At 43.6% G+C, this 17,389-nt stretch overlaps 3 protein-coding genes across 14 annotated transcripts; all 3 read right to left on the bottom strand.

The window, feature by feature from the left end:
* Positions 1-438: 438 nt before the first annotated feature.
* On the bottom strand, positions 439-2,761 carry mthl8 (methuselah-like 8). 2 transcript variants are annotated; one of them, XM_017078053.4, is made up of 6 exons: positions 2,252-2,761; positions 2,041-2,197; positions 1,647-1,838; positions 1,370-1,588; positions 952-1,318; positions 439-895 (listed from the first exon to the last, which is right to left on the bottom strand). In XM_017078053.4, the coding sequence occupies exons 1-5, from the start codon at positions 2,753-2,755 to the stop codon at positions 957-959; spliced, it is 1,434 nt and encodes a 477-aa protein (XP_016933542.3). In that variant the 5' UTR covers positions 2,756-2,761; the 3' UTR covers positions 439-895; positions 952-956. The 2 variants fall into 2 exon arrangements, with proteins under 2 accessions (XP_016933542.3, XP_016933541.3); XM_017078052.4 differs by having other exon boundaries at positions 442-895; positions 961-1,318.
* A 1,296-nt stretch (positions 2,762-4,057) lies between these two features.
* mthl9 (methuselah-like 9) lies at positions 4,058-6,515 on the bottom strand. The gene is made up of 7 exons (XM_017079070.4): positions 5,510-6,515; positions 5,260-5,451; positions 4,970-5,203; positions 4,755-4,911; positions 4,487-4,690; positions 4,346-4,425; positions 4,058-4,286 (listed from the first exon to the last, which is right to left on the bottom strand). The coding sequence occupies exons 1-7, from the start codon at positions 6,147-6,149 to the stop codon at positions 4,252-4,254; spliced, it is 1,542 nt and encodes a 513-aa protein (XP_016934559.3). The 5' UTR covers positions 6,150-6,515; the 3' UTR covers positions 4,058-4,251.
* Positions 6,516-7,326: 811 nt separating this feature from the next.
* Positions 7,327-17,387, bottom strand: mthl10 (methuselah-like 10). 11 transcript variants are annotated; one of them, XM_017079065.4, is made up of 6 exons: positions 13,017-13,125; positions 10,368-11,131; positions 9,643-10,255; positions 9,374-9,568; positions 8,303-8,480; positions 7,327-8,004 (listed from the first exon to the last, which is right to left on the bottom strand). In XM_017079065.4, the coding sequence occupies exons 1-5, from the start codon at positions 13,100-13,102 to the stop codon at positions 8,318-8,320; spliced, it is 1,821 nt and encodes a 606-aa protein (XP_016934554.3). In that variant the 5' UTR covers positions 13,103-13,125; the 3' UTR covers positions 7,327-8,004; positions 8,303-8,317. The 11 variants fall into 11 exon arrangements, with proteins under 11 accessions (XP_016934554.3, XP_016934553.2, XP_065720132.2 ...); XM_065864056.2 differs by lacking the exons at positions 7,327-8,004; positions 8,303-8,480; positions 13,017-13,125 and adding exons at positions 8,837-9,248; positions 15,312-15,452; positions 17,263-17,383; XM_065864054.2 differs by lacking the exons at positions 7,327-8,004; positions 8,303-8,480; positions 13,017-13,125 and adding exons at positions 8,837-9,248; positions 15,312-15,461; positions 17,263-17,383.
* Positions 17,388-17,389: the final 2 nt, after the last annotated feature.

Consider the following 17,389-nt stretch of genomic DNA (forward strand, 5'->3'; position numbering starts at 1 on the left):
GGAAGGGAAAGTGGATTGCCGTGGATTGGATGCTGTGGTGCTCCAGGACGAGGACCAGGAGCAGGACCCCGACTAGAGTTGCCTTACGGCCAACTTCAGAGTTTGTTTTGTGTTGTGTAAATTACGTTATTTACGTGTATATTGTTGGCCAGAGTTTCGGGTTGCTTTTGTTGTGTGATTCTGATGGGGAAGCTTAAATTGGATACGCCAGCAATTGGAAATTGTTGCAATTGTTTAACGGTCGAAGGGGACGGGCCAAGTTTTAGCAGGCTTAAGCTCAAGGAAAGCGTCAAAAAATGTTATAGATTTAAATATTTTATGGGTATTAGCTGTAAAGGTATTTCAGAGTTATTTTCCTTTTAATATACTTGCCAATACTTTGTCACTTTTTGTTTTCAAGTTGCATGAGCTTCAGTTTAGTTATAAGGTAAAAAAGTCTTAAGGAAAAGTCTTAACTGATCTCTAGTCCGCACTTTATATATTTTGTTTACATATAAATACAAAGCGAACGTACATTACGTTTAATGTTATAAAAGTAAATTTTCTATATCGGGGGTGTCAAAAATCTTATTGGTGGGAATTCGGTGAGAACTCCTACAAACATCCAATTCAAATTTCAACCGAAGAGATTTCTGTGTCACCCCCTAATTTGTTAATTTGACACATATTTTACAAGACTTTTTACACATCCTAACATATTTTACAAATCTCTTCACTCGAAATGTACGGTTTGTGTCTACGCTGACAGCCATTGCACAGAGGTTGTCGGCACGACTAATTGCTTTTAGTTGCACTAAAACTGTACAGTGGCCACAAAACTGTCTGCTCAAATCAAATTTCAAAATTTCAAGCGAAACTTGACAAAGGGACCGAGTTCTCGCAGGTGTCCTCCTCACTTAAAGAAAAATTAATGATATAAGCTGTTAGTTTTTTTTATATGGATACAGATACCTCACTCACTTATCTATTCGCCTCAGAAAGTTCTGGATCTGCTGGTTCTTTCCAATAAGGGCGTAGAGGGCCGCAAAGCCATGGAAGGCCATGAAGAAACTCACGGCGTAATTGAGATGAGATCGATTCTCCCGGTAGTAGTTAAATGCAAAGGAGCAGACGCAAATGAGCCACACGAGCGCCGTGTAACCGGCGTACTTCCAAAAGGACCTGAAGCGATTCTTCTCAATGGACTCGAAGCTCTTCTCAGTCTCGATTATCGGCTGCTCACTAATGTAGATCAGGCTGAGGATATAGAAGAATCCACTGATGGCACAGGCCACAAAAACGGGAGCGTACAGGTAGATCATAATGGACCAATTGCGAGCTGCGATATCAGTAGTAAATTAGTGATCAACTTAAGACTGGCAGTACTTACGATCAAACCAGCAAGTATCACCTCCGAAGATCAGCCGAGAACCGTAATAACTAAAGCTGACAAAACAGGACCAACCCACGGCGATTATTACAATGGGCATAAAGATGAGCCAGAACATCAGTTTCGTAAAGACCACGCCATGGAAGCTTAGGTAAAGCTTAAACGCAATGAAGCTCAGTATGTAGAAAGATAGAACCAAGAACATTAGCGTCAAGCTGGCTAAAGATGTAACAAAAGAAGTAATATAATCACTGGAGAGGCACAGCATTCTACTTACGCAGAATACGACACACTGCATTCGAGATATTCGCCGGGTTGTGGAGAGTCAGATAGGCCAACAGGGCATATCCCACGATCATACAGATGGCGTACGCCTTTATGGCCACACCGTAGAAACTGTTGCGCATCTCCGAGCACAAAAGGTACACGATCAGCACAATAAACATGGATAGTATCGCGATCAAGAGGCCTGCAAAGAGAGTCAGCTGGATGAATTCGGAGCGAGAGATAATCTCTGGAGATCAAACTAAGTATCAATCGTCACTTGCGATTTTCTCTTGTTGTTCTAGCAATTGCTTTTATGAGCGTACTATTTTTAAAACGCCCCAAAGAAATTGAAAGCATATTTGTGATTGTGAATGGCTTTCGTTCGTTTCTTTGAGGCTACTCACATATGGCGTAGGTCCATTCCCGCACCCCGAGAACAAAATTGAGCTTTTCTGGGGCGCAGGCCAGGGGCTGCCACTCCCAGGTGGAGTTCAGGTGGAGCAGCGGGGTGAAGCAGTAGTGCTTGGAGAATATGTGACCCCGATGGCTGATGGTTCCGTTCTGAAAAGTTACAGGTGTGAAATCAGGTAATGGGAAGGCTACTTCACTCCGCACCTCGTGGAGTGTCCAGTGAACGTACTCCGATCCCTTGGTGACTGCCTTCATGTGCTCACACGGAGTTTCCACATGGACGCTGAAGCGCGGCAACAGTTCCACCTCCCGCAGACTGCCGTTGTTCAACTCCACCTCCATGTGGCTCTGCGAGGGAGGACCTGACACCTGGCTGGGTGGTACCAAGCACTGTCTCCTCTCCAGATCGTAGATCTCACCCTCCTGACAGCAAATTCGCACGCAGGGTTTCGTCTTGCAGATGCAGCCCCTCAAATGTCTCGGCGCCGGAATCCGAATGCCATTCTCGATGACAAAGTCGTAAACGGCCACAAAGTGGCGGGGAATCACTGTCCAGTTGTGCACATAGGGACCGTCCAAGCCGAAGCTCCCTGTGATGTTTGCCGTATCGATGAAGGCACACGGGTAATGGGTCTCCTCGTGGATTCCCCATGAACTGCGCGCCACCGAAAGGATGAGGAGGACCCCCAAAATGCAGAACTGCGCCATTCGAAGAGACATTCTCGACTGGCGATCTTTTTTCGCTCCGACTAGTGCTTTGTTTACTGTAGAGCGTCCAATTTATTCCTGTTTACCTCCAGACGATTGCCAAATCGAAATCGAGTCGTATCGAAATGGAATGAATTGAAATGAAATGGACTAGATAGAAACCGAGTAGTATTGCATTGATGACGTAGCGCGGTGGCCAAGGGGCGAGCCGTTAATTGAGTGAGCGGATCATCATCTTCACCTGACACGGTACGAACTTGGACTGTGAACCGAATCCCGGCGAACTCAATCGAAGGCAGTCTGTGGTGTGTCTGTGGGGCTTTTTGTGGCATGGCGAGGCGCACACCCACTTTGCTTGGTGGTGTTCGTGGAACGTGCGGCATTTTGTTTACAACAACGGAGCAGGGAAAAAACAGACGGTCCGGAAAACATCAAAATGGTCAGGAAATGCTCTACAGTTTAATGGGCCAGATCAACGGATGATGTGTTCAGATATTTCGGTTATATTTTATACAAAAAACAAATTCCTAATATTATAGGTAAAATCACTTTCAATGGTGTATAAAAGTATTCAATACAGAACATCTTGACTACGATAATGCCAGGATTTATTACTTTTCTGCATACTTTTAGGCACGTGGAGAACTAATATTATTGTACTTTTGTATCTATATTAATTTTCAAATCTATATATTTTAAGTAAATTATTAATGCGGATCTTTCTACCAAAGATAGAGTCTTGTCTATTCGTAGTTAATTAACACCTCCAGAAAAATGACAAAAGGCAAGGAGAAGTATTTACGCAAAATATAAAAGAGCGGACGCTCTCTAGACATTGGCCGATTCACCTCCAGATACTAGATATTAGCACGAGTAGATAGATAGGAATATGGCGTTTTGGGCATTGTCAATTGCGTCATTAACGAATCATTTGTTGCGTGCCACTTGAATTGTGGCTAATCCAGCAGACCCACCCATCCACAAGTCATCCAATCCAAACGCCTCGAGGCACGTCATCGACTCCAGCGAACCCAGTGGGTGGACATTTGGGGAACACTATAGTTTAGTACCTAGCCGTTAACTGGGATCCCCCTTAGAGGGGCCTGCCTCGAGCTTTGCCTCTGAACAAATTATTCAAAAAGAAAATGATTTGAGAGGTTTTCCTTACCTTCCCCTTAGAATTAAAAATTTATTCGCTAAAAGGAACATTACCTGCGACATTTTTGTGGATTTCAGGGATGGCAACGGAAAATTATTAATTTCACTATCAAAGAATGGTAATACCAACAAAGCTGAAGAGTGTCAAGAAACCCCTATTTTATTTTGATTTCCTAATGGTATTATTGCACTTCATCGTGAGTTTGTTCCACCATTTTCTTATAGCTAATATACTGAGGCACTTATTATATATACACTTATCTCTCTGCGACAGACTAAATGATTCATCAGCAAAGCAAATACCAGAGTTCATAGATGAGCAATTATCTCAGTTCCAATTAAAGTGATGTCACTGTCGGCTTATAGGGAGAATCTGTAGAGGAAAAGATAGGGGCTGATAAAGGAGATACAATAAAATAATAGGCTTTATACCTGAAGATTTTAAATCGCCTTTCTCATCGAACTTGTAGACGCGGGCATTAATGACACTCAGATCAGTTTGACTTGATTCCCTTTAGATAAGATTTGCCATCATTAGAGATTCCAAATTTTATTTTGTAAATCATAACTTACACATTGATTGCCCACCAGGATTTCACGTGCAAATTCTTGCCAAGAAGCAGAATAAATCCAGCTATGGCCAGGCCCAGGATGCAAATTCCACTCCAGAAGTCAATGATAAAGAAGTGCTCTCTCACTCTTGCCATTATATAAACGACTATTTCCCGAACCCAAACGGCAAAAACGCCCACTATGTAGGCACTGAAAGCATAGAAACTGGAGGCAAATGCCGGTTAGTTTAACCAGAGATTTAACCATATGATGCTTTCAAGTAGCTTACTGGGTCTTGACGATTTTCAGTTGCGTGCCCAATATGTACTGAGTATCTGGTGGCAGTTCGTAGATGGAAAAGTAGGCCTTCAGGCAGCAAACTATGCTGAAAATCAGCAAGACTGTAATGGGGCCGTAGTAGTAGATTAAAATGCCCCAGGTGCGGACTGAAAATAGAGAGTTCAGTTAGAAACCACTTGAACTTTAAGATTCTGTTTTCTTTACCATCGAACCAGCAGTAATCTTCTCCCATGCCTGGCTTGTAGTGCTTGGGCAACTTGGAGTCCTGGGCAAAGGACACTATAAACCTCAAGCCAATAACCGCCAGGACTGCCAAAGCGTAAGACAACCGACGCACCCAGTTCCTGACAGCCTTTTGTTTAAATTTGAGCAGGAAGTCCAGACTGCAAATGGCCAGGAAGACGAAGGAGAGCATGATGCAAAAGTAGGCCAAAAAACCTTTGGAAGGCAATGACTTATTCACGTGGCTGAGGAAGGAGAGCATTTCAACACACCTATATTCCTGCAAGCCGAATGCGAAAGCTTCATGGGATTCTTCAAGGCCAAGTAAACCAACAAGGAGTAGCCCACGATCAGGGAGAGCAGGTAGTAGATGATCAGCTGGCCATAGTGACTTTTCCTGGCATCTCTCACAGAACCAAGCAGCGAGAGTATAAAGATGTTAATAATGATGGCTATAATACTGCCTGGAAAGGGATTTATTGAGTTAGAATCTATTTTGAAAGGAATGACAGGAAGACTGACAAATAGCGTAGATCCAGACGCGGTAGCCCGTTTGAAAGCGCTCGCAACTGAGCGGAGCGAGCTCCCATTGCTCCGGCTTGTGCTCCAGGGGGCTAAAGCAGTACTCATCCGTGGTCCACAGGCGACTGTCCCGCTGCAGTGATCCGTTCTCGAAGAGATCCCACTGCCAGAAGCTATCGTGCTTCTTGTCCACGAACTTGTTCCGACAACCGAGCTCCGTGCGAACGACAAACCGATCGAGAATGCGCACTTGTTCCACCGACCGATTGGCGTAGGTCAGCTCCACGTGCGTGGACTCCCGTACTTGGTGTGGCCTCGAGCAGTTCCAGTGTTTCGAATCGAAGACGAGGTTCTCCGGACAACAGAAGCTAATGCAGGGCTTCAGCAGGCAGACGCAGCCGCGCAGGTGCTTCTTGGCTCGGTACTCCACGCCATCGATCACCTTGAAGGAGTACTCCGCCATCAGTTGCGGCGGAACCAACACTCCACCGTATGAATAGGATCCGTCCTTCAACCGGAGACCATCCGTAATGTTAACCGTATCCGCATAGGCACAGGGATGATCAATGCTGGCAGTCTCCAGAGATCGAACGCCAGCGAAGAGCCGAAAAGCCAGAGGAATGATCCAAAGCAAAGCCATGTCTTGATGGAAGATTTCCTCTGTTCGATCTTCTACCTGACGTCACAGGCCAGGCAGCTCGATAATTAAGTAAACAAATATGTGAAGCGATCGCCGTTCGCTTTTGGACAATGCACGCACACTCGCCGAGTCACAAATCCAATCCGAACCAACAACAATCAAAACCCAAAACTGACTACGAATGAGACGCGGGTCTAAAAACGGCTGCGATTGCGACAACGACAGCGACAACACCAAAAAGAACAACCATAAACATAAAAGCCTGGTGGAGAGACTCTCCCAGTGTTGTCTTTGCTCTCTCTAAACGACTAGACGACAAACCGGCAACCGCAACGCAGCTCCATGCTGGCCAAGAATAAAAAACAGACTAACTGATTAGCCAGTCCCAAAACCAGACGCGACCACAAGCAGCCGGCAGAAAAACGGCCCGCCGTCTCTCCTCCCTCTTTCCAGAAATCTGCCGTCGAATCTTAACCAGTGCGACTGGCACATTCAAAAATCATTTTTTGATAGGCACCAGTGCTGTGGAATTAGCTTTTCTAGAGATTTTTGGAGTTCAAGTGTCATAAATCCTAGACTTGATAAAAAAACTTAAAAATGCATTTAGCACTTTTTATATTTTTTAAATCCCAATCGACATCTAAATGATCTAACGGTTTTACCATATCTTTGCTTTTCAAAAGTGTAGATATCTTACCGGTTTATGCCCAGACTATAAAAAGAGTGTCTAGCTGGAGGATTGTGTACTAGCTAGATATCGTTTACGATCTCCAAGTATACTTCCAGGAAGTGAAAAAGGAATGCAAGATCAACTAATTTCAATTTGATATTCTATGTAATTTAAAAGTCTAACCATCTAAAACAAGATCTAAAAATTTGTGTGTGTGAATTTGAATTTCTCTTGATATATAGTCACCACAATTTATGATCTTCCGTTTGTTTAAAGAAAATCCAATAACGTAATGTATTTCCTGTCTTAAAATGTACAATTTAAGATTGACATATGTCACCCAAATCGGCTGAGGAAAAACGCTTCTTTCACTTTTATCTTTGGCTTTATTAAGCTTGAAATACAATTATAATTGTTGTATTTTATTACATTAGTGGAGATAATGTAGACATGGAGAACGGTACGTATATGCAAAGAGAGCAATACAAATAACAAACAATACAAATCTCAATTTCAACAAGGCACATCTATATTTAATGTATGTTATGCTGGGTGCTTGGTCTTAGACTAATGGAGAAGTACAAAATTTGATCCCTCATCAGATGTTAGAAGAAGATAACTTTTATAATTTCATAGGCATAAATACTAGATATGGCGTTGCATAGCGTTCTTATACAAATAATCACGTTGTTTGTGGTCACATGACATTTAAAAAGAAGAGAGAGATGGTTCGTGCTTGTTTATGGGATAGGGATAGGGACTTTCTCTTATAGTAGTGTCTTTCATAAAGTACTATCCTTAAATGACTGCGGCAGCGCGATCTAGTAGATGTCCTCCAGATCAGGGTGGGAATGACCTTCAATGGTGACAAAAACATAGATATGATGTTCCATATTTACAGAAAGGTACACGGTAATCGCAGTATTAGAGTTCGCCGAAAGTTTAACCCTCCCTGCTCTGGAGCACATCCCAGTGTAGACTATTCGATGCTCGGCCCAAGGCAACTGGATGTGCGGTGCTCAGCGAAAGATGGTGGTTCTCTGGGGATCCACGCTGGAGCTGATCACCAGCGGCTTCTCCACCGAGGGCTTCTCGTGCAGCGACAGATTGGCCACGCTGCTGGACGTGGTCTTGGTGGAGTACTGACTCTGACGTTGATTACTGCCATCGCGCACACTCGAGCATCTAAATGGTGGGGTTGGGGTTTCGTTGAGTGGTTATGACGTCCATTGCGTGGGCAGCGTGGAATAGACAATGGCGGTAAATCTGATTAGAATTGGTTCGATTGAGTGTTTTGGGTTTTAGTTGGGGAAAAGCAAACACACGAAGCGATCAGATAGGATCAAAACAGATTACCTTCACCAAGACACAAAAATGGAAAGTCAGTATGATTAGGTTTCAAGGAGTAAGGGGTTAGTCAGCGTTAGTTATCTACTGGTTACTTTCAACTGAGGTTAAATACACTTCATAATTCCTGGTTTACCTGTGACCACTTTGATTAGATGGCTACGTTTGGCCTTGGACTTGGATCGGTGGTTTTCCCACCGGTCCTATTAACAGCCTTAAGGTGCAGCTTTTTCGGCAGCACATTCGAGTCAGAAATGATGGAAGTCGAAGTAGTGGTCGAGCTCAAGCCATTAGAGCGCTTTTTCTCCAGCAGTCTTCAGTGGACAACGATCGATGGCGATCACATTGATGTTGAGACACATGCACATATGGACACACATTGTAGATGCAAACATAAGTTGGTGTTTAGATCAGGGCACTTAGATATGGTATTACTGTTTAGTAGCTACGTATACGTGATGCATAATGGACGGTTTTTGGTTCTTGAGGCTTAGACTTGACTGGGTTACCCAGCCTAGGCGGCTGGAGATTCGGGGCTGTGTTGGTTGTCAGTGTTGGGTTTTGAGTTAGTCTGCTGGCTGTTTCTGTTGGTGTTGAGTTTGCGGTTAAGCAATATCGAAAGCGGTCTGACAACGAGATAAGTACAACATAAAAGGCATATAATCAGAGTCTGCAAACAGTCAGGATCCCTCATCAGCTATCTATGATAAGTGTGGTGTGTTCCCGAAATCTCTAAACTAATGTAAACTTATAGAATATTCAATAAAAATATCTTTGTATCAAGATACTGGATTACTAGAGATTCAAGGAACACATACGAAAGGTAGCATTTTCGATTTAGGAGCACGTTAGTCAGGGCCACGACAATCGAGCGGAATAGAGCCTGCTTACTGCAATCGACGGGATCAGTTCAGACTTCATGTGAGTGAATACCGCTGGTGGAGCCATTGGCGAAGGCATTGCGAATCACCACCAGCTTGCGGATCTGGTTGGAGGCGTCCATAAACCGCTGTCGCATGGAGATCGAGGTGGGCCCCATGGTTACACTCTCAGTCTGCCGCAGACTGCGCACCCGTATCGTTCTGGGAATGGTCGGGGTTAAAGATTCGATGGTGGACATAGACAGGACACACGGGTCGGATGAGTGGACAAACGCCCCAGGGGCGAGACAAAACTAAACTAGAAGTCTAAATAGAGCAACTCTCACCTGTTTGTGATCAAATGCTTGACCTTCTTCTTCATCACGAACAGCATAAAGATGAGAAAGCCCTGCATGGCGTTGGCCAGATCCGAGATGTAGAAGAGCTTCGACCACTCCTTGTCGTTGCCCACGAAGAACGAGACGAGCTCCGACAGCCAGGTGATGCCCATGATGAGGAAGAGGCGCAGGAACAAGCCGAACCTGAGGGTGGACCAAACATGACGGAACCTCCTTAGAGGAAGTTGGATGGGAAACACTGAAGCGATCGCACTCACTTGTCCTTCTCGGTTCGCAGGTTCTTGGTGCTGTTCTCACTCGCAATTATCCTGGCCATCTCCCGTTGAACTCCGTGGATCTTGATTGCCGTCATTATGAACATGATCGTGTTGGCCACGACGATCGCCATAATGGGTCCATAGAAGTAGATCATGGCCGACCAGTTGCTCATGTCCAGCCAGCAGTATGTGCCGTCCCCGATTCCGGGCTTGAGATACGAGGGCCAATCGGTCAATTTCTGGGCACTATAAGTGAAGGCCAGAAAAACGACGGCAATTCCCCACGAGTACAGCGAGTAGAACAGGAAGCGCCTGTTCTCTTGAAACCTGTTGATGCCTCTCGTCCCTCGGAAGTTGTGCCATAAGTCGAAGCTGATGACACTCAGCCAAAGGTAGGCGCCCATGAAAAAGAAGTAGGCCGTATATCCCAGTACCTGGCATTCAGTTCCCGAGGCATCGATTTTGTAGAGTTGAACATAGGCCAGCGAGGAGTAGCCAACGGTGAGACCCACCAAGTAGCAGACCAGGCTCTTGCCATGCTGGTTGCGAAGCTCGGGGATCAGCAGGTAAACGGCTATGGTCAGCATCATGAAGGGGATGGAGAAGATCATGGCTGGAGGCGAAAGATGTACGACGGATTATTAAGAATCTGTTTCTAAACGATGCATCAGTAGCGCAGAAGACACGATGCCTGTGCATCGATTACAACCGCAATATAGACTTACCATAGGCATTGATGATCTTCACCGTGCCGTGGTCGTCTTGCATCTCACAGTTGGCCGGACGAAGTGTGTAGAAGAGGTCAGATTCGTTGACATAGGCCGGCACCAAGCAGAACTCATTCTTCCTGATGACCTGCTTATCGTCTATACGGAGCATGGAACCGTTCTCGAAAATAAGATAGTCGTCCCAGTAGTTGATATCTGGCTGCAGGGAGAACATCTTGGGACAGGGTCGGAAGCTCTGGATAGCAAACTGCTGAAACATGTTGACAACCAGCGTGCTTTGGTTATGGAAGGTCACATTGAGCAGAGGCGGTTCCGGCCAAGTGCGATTATCCTTGTGATCGATTATGCATCCATCCGTTTCGGAGTCGAAGACCTGGCGCCACGGGCAGCAGATGTTGAGGCACTCCTTCAACTTGCAGACACATCCTCTGACGTGCTCCGGGACCTCAATGCGTTCCGTCAGCGATCTGTGGATGTAGTCGTACGTTCCAATCAAGTGTGCGGGAACTATCGTGCCATAATAGTCGTAGCTTCCGTTCGAGAACGAGGTGTGACCCGTCAAGTTGACCGTATCGTAGAAATTGCAGGGAACGTTCGGATCATCTATGGTGTGGTAGCGGTCTCTTTCGGCCATAACATAAGCCCCGAAAGGAATTCCCGGAATGAGTCGGAACACAACTAAGCACAGGATCCCGAGCAGAGTAACTCCACAGTACAGGGATCCGCCTCGATGCTGGATCTTCTTCGGCATGATGGAGGTTCTGGGAGTAGAAAGTTTATCAGGGCCATTAAAGTAAATGGTAAACCACTATGACCTATCTAAAATGGTACAACATAAAGTTAAGTTTGGCATATTTCAGTGCTTGGTTTTGAAAGTTTTGTTTTAATCCTTTTTAAGAGACAACGTTCATAACATGCATTCTTTCAGTATTTTTATCCTAATAATATGAGTTACATAATGCTGAAGAAATAAGCAACTCGTGCCAAGGGAGGGAATCAATTAGTTTCTATTTGCCGATTAGTTAGTCATTCAATGTTTAGCTAACCGAGTTCACTAATTTGGGAAGTGGAGCCCTGTTAAGGGACTCATCAGTGGACACAAGTAGTGAATCATCCACGCGGATAACAGGTTGTCGGAAGGACCAAACGAGGGGGAATTGGATAGCGTCACAAGCAATTAGCAGCCAACGAGTCCCATGGGGGAACTAAGGAACTAGGTCTCAGTGGGGCATCAATCATAAGGTCAGCCACGCAGGGAGTGCAGACGAAGCAAACATTTATGGATTCGTGTTAAATTGATAGTAAATGCCGTCGTCTGTCAATACCGGTGACACTCTCCCCAAAACCCTGCTCCAATCCAGATCTGCCCACTTTTTGAAGCGCTGCTAACAAGCCCGTCCATAAATTCATTACCAATACGAAAAGCTATACCACTAGCGCTATCTTATCTTGCATCATTAGCCTGTGGGGACCACCTAATTCATTGATCCGCTGATTGTTTGCATTCGGTGAGCGAGCCGCCAGGGAGGAGCAGGGTAACCTGTGGCATTCGTTGGCAGGCGTGTGGGCCACAAAATTAGCCAGAATTTATGGACGGCGATTGGGTGGAGAAGGACAAACACATTAAACTCCATATAGTGGCTAATGGGGAAAATGGATACTGGCGGCAGGAGTGCGAGTAAGAGGTCTTATCTAGCGATAGAAAATTAGCATAATTAATAGCACATGCACTTTGGAAATTTTAGCATACGTATACCACATACATATTCGCACATTTAGAGTGCGAAAGAGTGCTGCGGATGTTTGAAAAATAATCAAAACATGCGGAACATTAAAATCATGAATACAATTGCCCATAAAATTGAATTATGGCCAGCGATCTCTTTATTTCAATACATTGATTCTCGAAATAATTTCCTTGCCCTCGCGAGTTTGGCATCGGTTTGATAAAAGCAATATTTCTTCTCAATATCTTTTTCGGGTTCTAAACATTTGTGTATTTATATTTTAAGCGGCCACACAATTATTCATGCTAAATTGTTTGACTCGATTTCCAAGCGATTCCCAGTTTTATGGAAGTCGTAATATCCGCGAACGGAACGATTTAATATTTTGATCGGGGCTTATATTGCTTGATTGATGGCGTTATTGTGATGGGATAGTGGTTCAACGAATGCTAAACAGATAGATGTAAAGGTTTCATCGAGAAGGAATGCACAACAGGAATTGTATACAAATTAAGGTTGGTTCCAACAATGATAATTTGAAATCGAACTTAAGGTAGCATTTTTGAGCAGTAAAGATAACTCTATTTGACACATGATAACGCAGATATTATCGGTATCTCTAAGAACCAATGTTCTCAGCTTGGCATTACTCTTTCATGAGCACAAATTTCAATCGGAATATGAAAGGGGAACTGTTGATATGTTTTTGTAGCTGACTCTTATAAAATGTCTTATTTGTGGTCGGTAACCGATAAGATAAACTCAATTGGCCAACGACGCCTAGTAATGCCTGACAAAGGAGTATGACTCTCTTGTTTATAAGTATATATATAGGTAGAATGTTCCGCAAGAGACTTATCGAATTGAATCCCCAGTTCCAGTTAAATATGTGAGCCATTTTATTGTGGCACTTACTTACAGATGCTCGGTTATGCGACTCCTTAGGTTTTTGGTTTTGGTCTCGGTTATTATCTGGTTGATTATGATAGTTTGGGGATTGTCCATGGTCAGGATGTGGGTGACTAATGGAGAAACTGAGTCATCCAGAGTGGCACTACTTAGCCCAGCTAATTGCCATTAAAATCGCATTACCTTAGCCGAAGCATAGGGCTTAGAACCCAAAGAAGATTTATCGCCGCTGGGTGTCACAAGGCGTATACGCTATTTTAGCAAACTACAACACCATCCACATGTTAATATCGAAATGAATGTATGTACGTTGGATTACACGCGGAAACGAATTCAAACTCAAGTGAACCCAACTCACATAAATTATAATCTGTTTATTGTTATTATCCGCATTCAGTTTTTATACGAACTGTCTTCGTTTTTGGGTTTTTTATGCTGATATTTTTCAACAACTGTTTGTGTTTATCACGTATGCCACAAAAGCACTGGAATTACTTTTTATATATATGCCCATTATCTTGCCGAGGGCAGCGCGGTTTTCAGTCCGTATCAGAAAGGGAACTAATCGGCAAAGACAGGAGACTTCACCGTGCGAAGAGCCCATGATTGCAAGTCACCACACCAAAGTTGGACCGTGGTGAGCTGCGGTGGGTTCTCGGTTCCCCATTAGATAATCAGCGATTACAGGGTCCAGTGTTTTTTATTTCCCCTGCAAACAAACACTTGGCAAAACAATTTTTAATAGCCAACCCATTGACGGGTTTGCTGGTTCGAATATTTTGTGAGAAAATTCCAAGTGGAGTATTTTTAGACCCCCGATGCTGATGCCTTTGCGCTGTCTGTGGATTGTAAACAAAGGCGGGCGGTTCTATCAATTGATTGCCTTTAGAGTGGGCGGGTGGCAAGTTCGCCAAATATTATTCCACTGACACCCCTCGTTTTCCGGGGGAAAAGGAGAAGGGCTCCGACAGTCAACAGATCCCATTCCCGGCGAACTCGAGACTCGGAAAGATAAATGCCCGTCATCATGGATGTCTGTTAGCCCTCTACAGTTTTGATGAAATTTTTAGCCAAAACCATTCAAACCATCGTAAATACCTAAAATTCCCCTAGAATTTCATATTAATTTTATATTTTATCGTATATGTTTCTACTTTAGGATTACCTAAAACCCCTTAACGCAGAAGGCAGCTGAAAAGAATCAATGATGGTATTTAAAACGAACTCACAAATTAATCGATCCCAAAAATAGTCTTGGCATGCTCTATCTAAAACTCATTTGGAAAGAGAATTCCCAGCAAGTGGTTGCTCATTTTATATTTTGAGAATTTTCTATGTACCATATAACCATTAGTTGGTTTATGGAGTGATATGTTGTTGTAAAATTAATTTAAGGGAATTTAATGTGTTATATTGTGTTGAATATGATCCGCTTTAAGGAGGAGAGAAGTTAGAAAAGCCAGCTGTAAAAACAAACCACAAACTGGAAAATCATTCCACTAATTAATTGGTACATGCAATTGGCTTATCGTGGAAATAAATGCACAGCGGGAAAAGACAAGGGCCCCACCCGAAGCTCCAATGTGCGTGATAATATAAATAGAACGAAACTTTAAACGCTGCCCTACTTTCAAACATGTAATATATAAGTAATATTTCTGGGCGTTCTACCTAGGGGTGCTTTTTAATGTTTATCTAATATTCCGCGTAGGTATGATATATTTTATTCTAATACTCAGGAGGTTGAAAACATGATAGCGAAATAAACAGAAGTCAAAGCAAACAATAAACAATATCCCCAAGATGTTTCAACAACAATTCCCAGCCAAATGTGCGAAAGTGTAAACAACATTTAACAAAATCGAATTCTGAATCGAAAGAAACAGTTCAGGTCCGATTGGAAGACCAAGGTGCGGCCTTTAAGAGGGGGTGGCCATCCAGCTATTTCGCTATAATAACCCATTTTCTCAGTGACTCAATAAAAGTGCATCGGGTGGGAACAGTTGTGTAAACACTAACCAGCCGTCAGGCAGTGTTTGTCATGAAATTAGCCGTTTCCAGCTCTGATTTTCTAATCAGGGAACCTCGATTGCCATTATTTTCTTATGGCCGCCGGTTTAATTTGCTCACTTTTCCTACAAGTGCGAAACTTATCAACTGAGTCAGATACATTTGTCAGGAAAACATTTTTATAGTTGCATAATTAATCACCTCAACAAATGTTAATTCATTTTTTTAAAACAAACGCTTAAGGGTTGGCAACTATATTATTTCTGATCCCAGTTGTTAATGGCAAGCAACTTACCCAGTTCAGGTGATGAATGATGTGAGCAACTTAAAGTTGTTTGCTGATCAACAAAGTTCTTCCTGTTGTTGTTGTCTTAGTTCGTTCTCTTTATAGTTATAGAAGATCTGTGGGGAACTTCGCGAAAGGCCGTATCAGTACCTGAAAACACTGACCAGGTATAGATGGGTAAACACAAACTGTCGAACCTCTGTGAGAGTCTTTTGGGGTCTACGGGTTTTTTGTCGCCTTGCAAAAAGCCTTAACGAAACATGGTTTCGGTTTTAAATTTGACTTGCGTTACGAGCTGTGTGTGGTTTTATCAGGTTTACTTATGCAAATTGGGTCTGGGAAGAGACTGCGGCTCAAGGTAGGTAACCGCGTAAACGTTTCTCAAGAAATCAAGAGATCCTCATATCCATAATGAGTATATAACGCGTCTCTGTCCCAATACTTTCAACGCACTGGCTATGGGGAATTCCCTGGGACGTGGGTGTTAGTACTCGAACACACGCGAACCGGTTACGATGGTTCGGGTTTTTATATACCGGCAACATCACACGCTAGCTAACGAATTAATTAGCATTGACATTCGTAATTCCGATATAATGATAGAGCGGCCCCTGTTCTGGCTGGTTGTTCGTTCAATGGAGTTTTCCGAGCTCCGAACGAGCAGCACCCACAGCCAGCGACGTCTTGATGAGAACTGAGGAGCTGCAGCGAAATGCCCAAGGAACTGCACAACAGACCTATACCCGAGTGGTTTCTCGCCGACTGTTTTGCTAATTGAAAGCCAGGCAAAACAAAGCGCCGAACAATACGAAATTTGATCGAGTGCCAACAGTGGCTCGATTGTGTCTGTGGGCAAACAAAACAATTATCGGACGATGAATGGACTTCTTGAGTGGAGTAGTGGCCCCAGGGGAAACACGGGTGATGACTCAAATTTTTTAGTTTACCAATTAATTAGCATGGCGCCAGAGCAGCTTTTCGAGCCCACGAAGTTCTCTCTCATTATAACAGTCCCACGAGATTTCTCTTTTGTTTTGATCGAGTGATAGAAGAACTGTATTCTTAGTGCGAGATAATCATAAGCTCAAATTGATCTCTGCTGGGGTCTGACTTATGCTCATCAGCTGACAAAGACCGACCTTGAGAAATTAAAAGGAAAGCATTTAAGCTAAAACTCTCCTATCGGCTTAAATCTGTGAACGACACTTTTTTGGCTTATATAAATAAATGCAACGGCGGATGAGAACCAATAAAAGGAAGCCAAATCCCACGTCTCCACAATGGGAACCCAAGCATTAGCACGTAGAGTTGGGGCCCCACAAATCGCTATGGATATATTTAGTAAAACTGAAACACAGCTCGACGTGTTCAGAGTAAGCTGTATTTGACCAGCCAAGTATAGTTCGTACCATCCATGGATCGGAGCAAGCAATATAATCGAGCATTACGCCCCTCAATAACATACAAATATTCAATTAAAAATCCCATTTAATAGTCGTAAAACGACAGGAACGTGTCGAATGATTCCGGGAGAGGATAGGAATAGGTATTCCCTAAAGTTGCTTGCCGTCATTTGGCGAACTTGAGAAAAAGACAAAACTGGTTTTGGCATTGAATACATGTTCATAAATATATAGGTTCACCAAACAAAAAAAATCAGTGCGAAACAATTGGCGATACTCATGAAGAGACAACGCGACTGTTTGTTGTGGGCCGAGGCGAGACATTAATGTCGCATTATACGTTAAAGCCATCCGGCATGGCTATGGCTCCTCTGGTTTCGCAACTCGGCGGAGGGGCGGATTCCAAAAAACCCGGGCCTTGAACGAGGAACATTTCACAGAGCGATCTCGAAATTCCTCAGGATCTCTTAATTGTTAATATTTCTTAGTATCAGTTTCACTTTTATTTTGGCGCTCGACAAATCTTTTTTGATATTTCTATTAAGAGATGAGCTTACTGGACCAGAGCAGCGGCTAGATAAGCGCGAGTAGTCAGGTCTAATTGCGATATATATTCCGAACAATAAGCTTCCCGATTGACCCGCAAGTAAACTTCTTCATCGGCCGAATTCGCTGCGACTGAAA

The sequence above is a fragment of the Drosophila suzukii genome, chromosome 3, assembly GCF_043229965.1.
Source record: "Drosophila suzukii chromosome 3, CBGP_Dsuzu_IsoJpt1.0, whole genome shotgun sequence".
In the NCBI taxonomy this organism is placed as follows: Eukaryota; Metazoa; Arthropoda; class Insecta; order Diptera; family Drosophilidae; genus Drosophila; species Drosophila suzukii.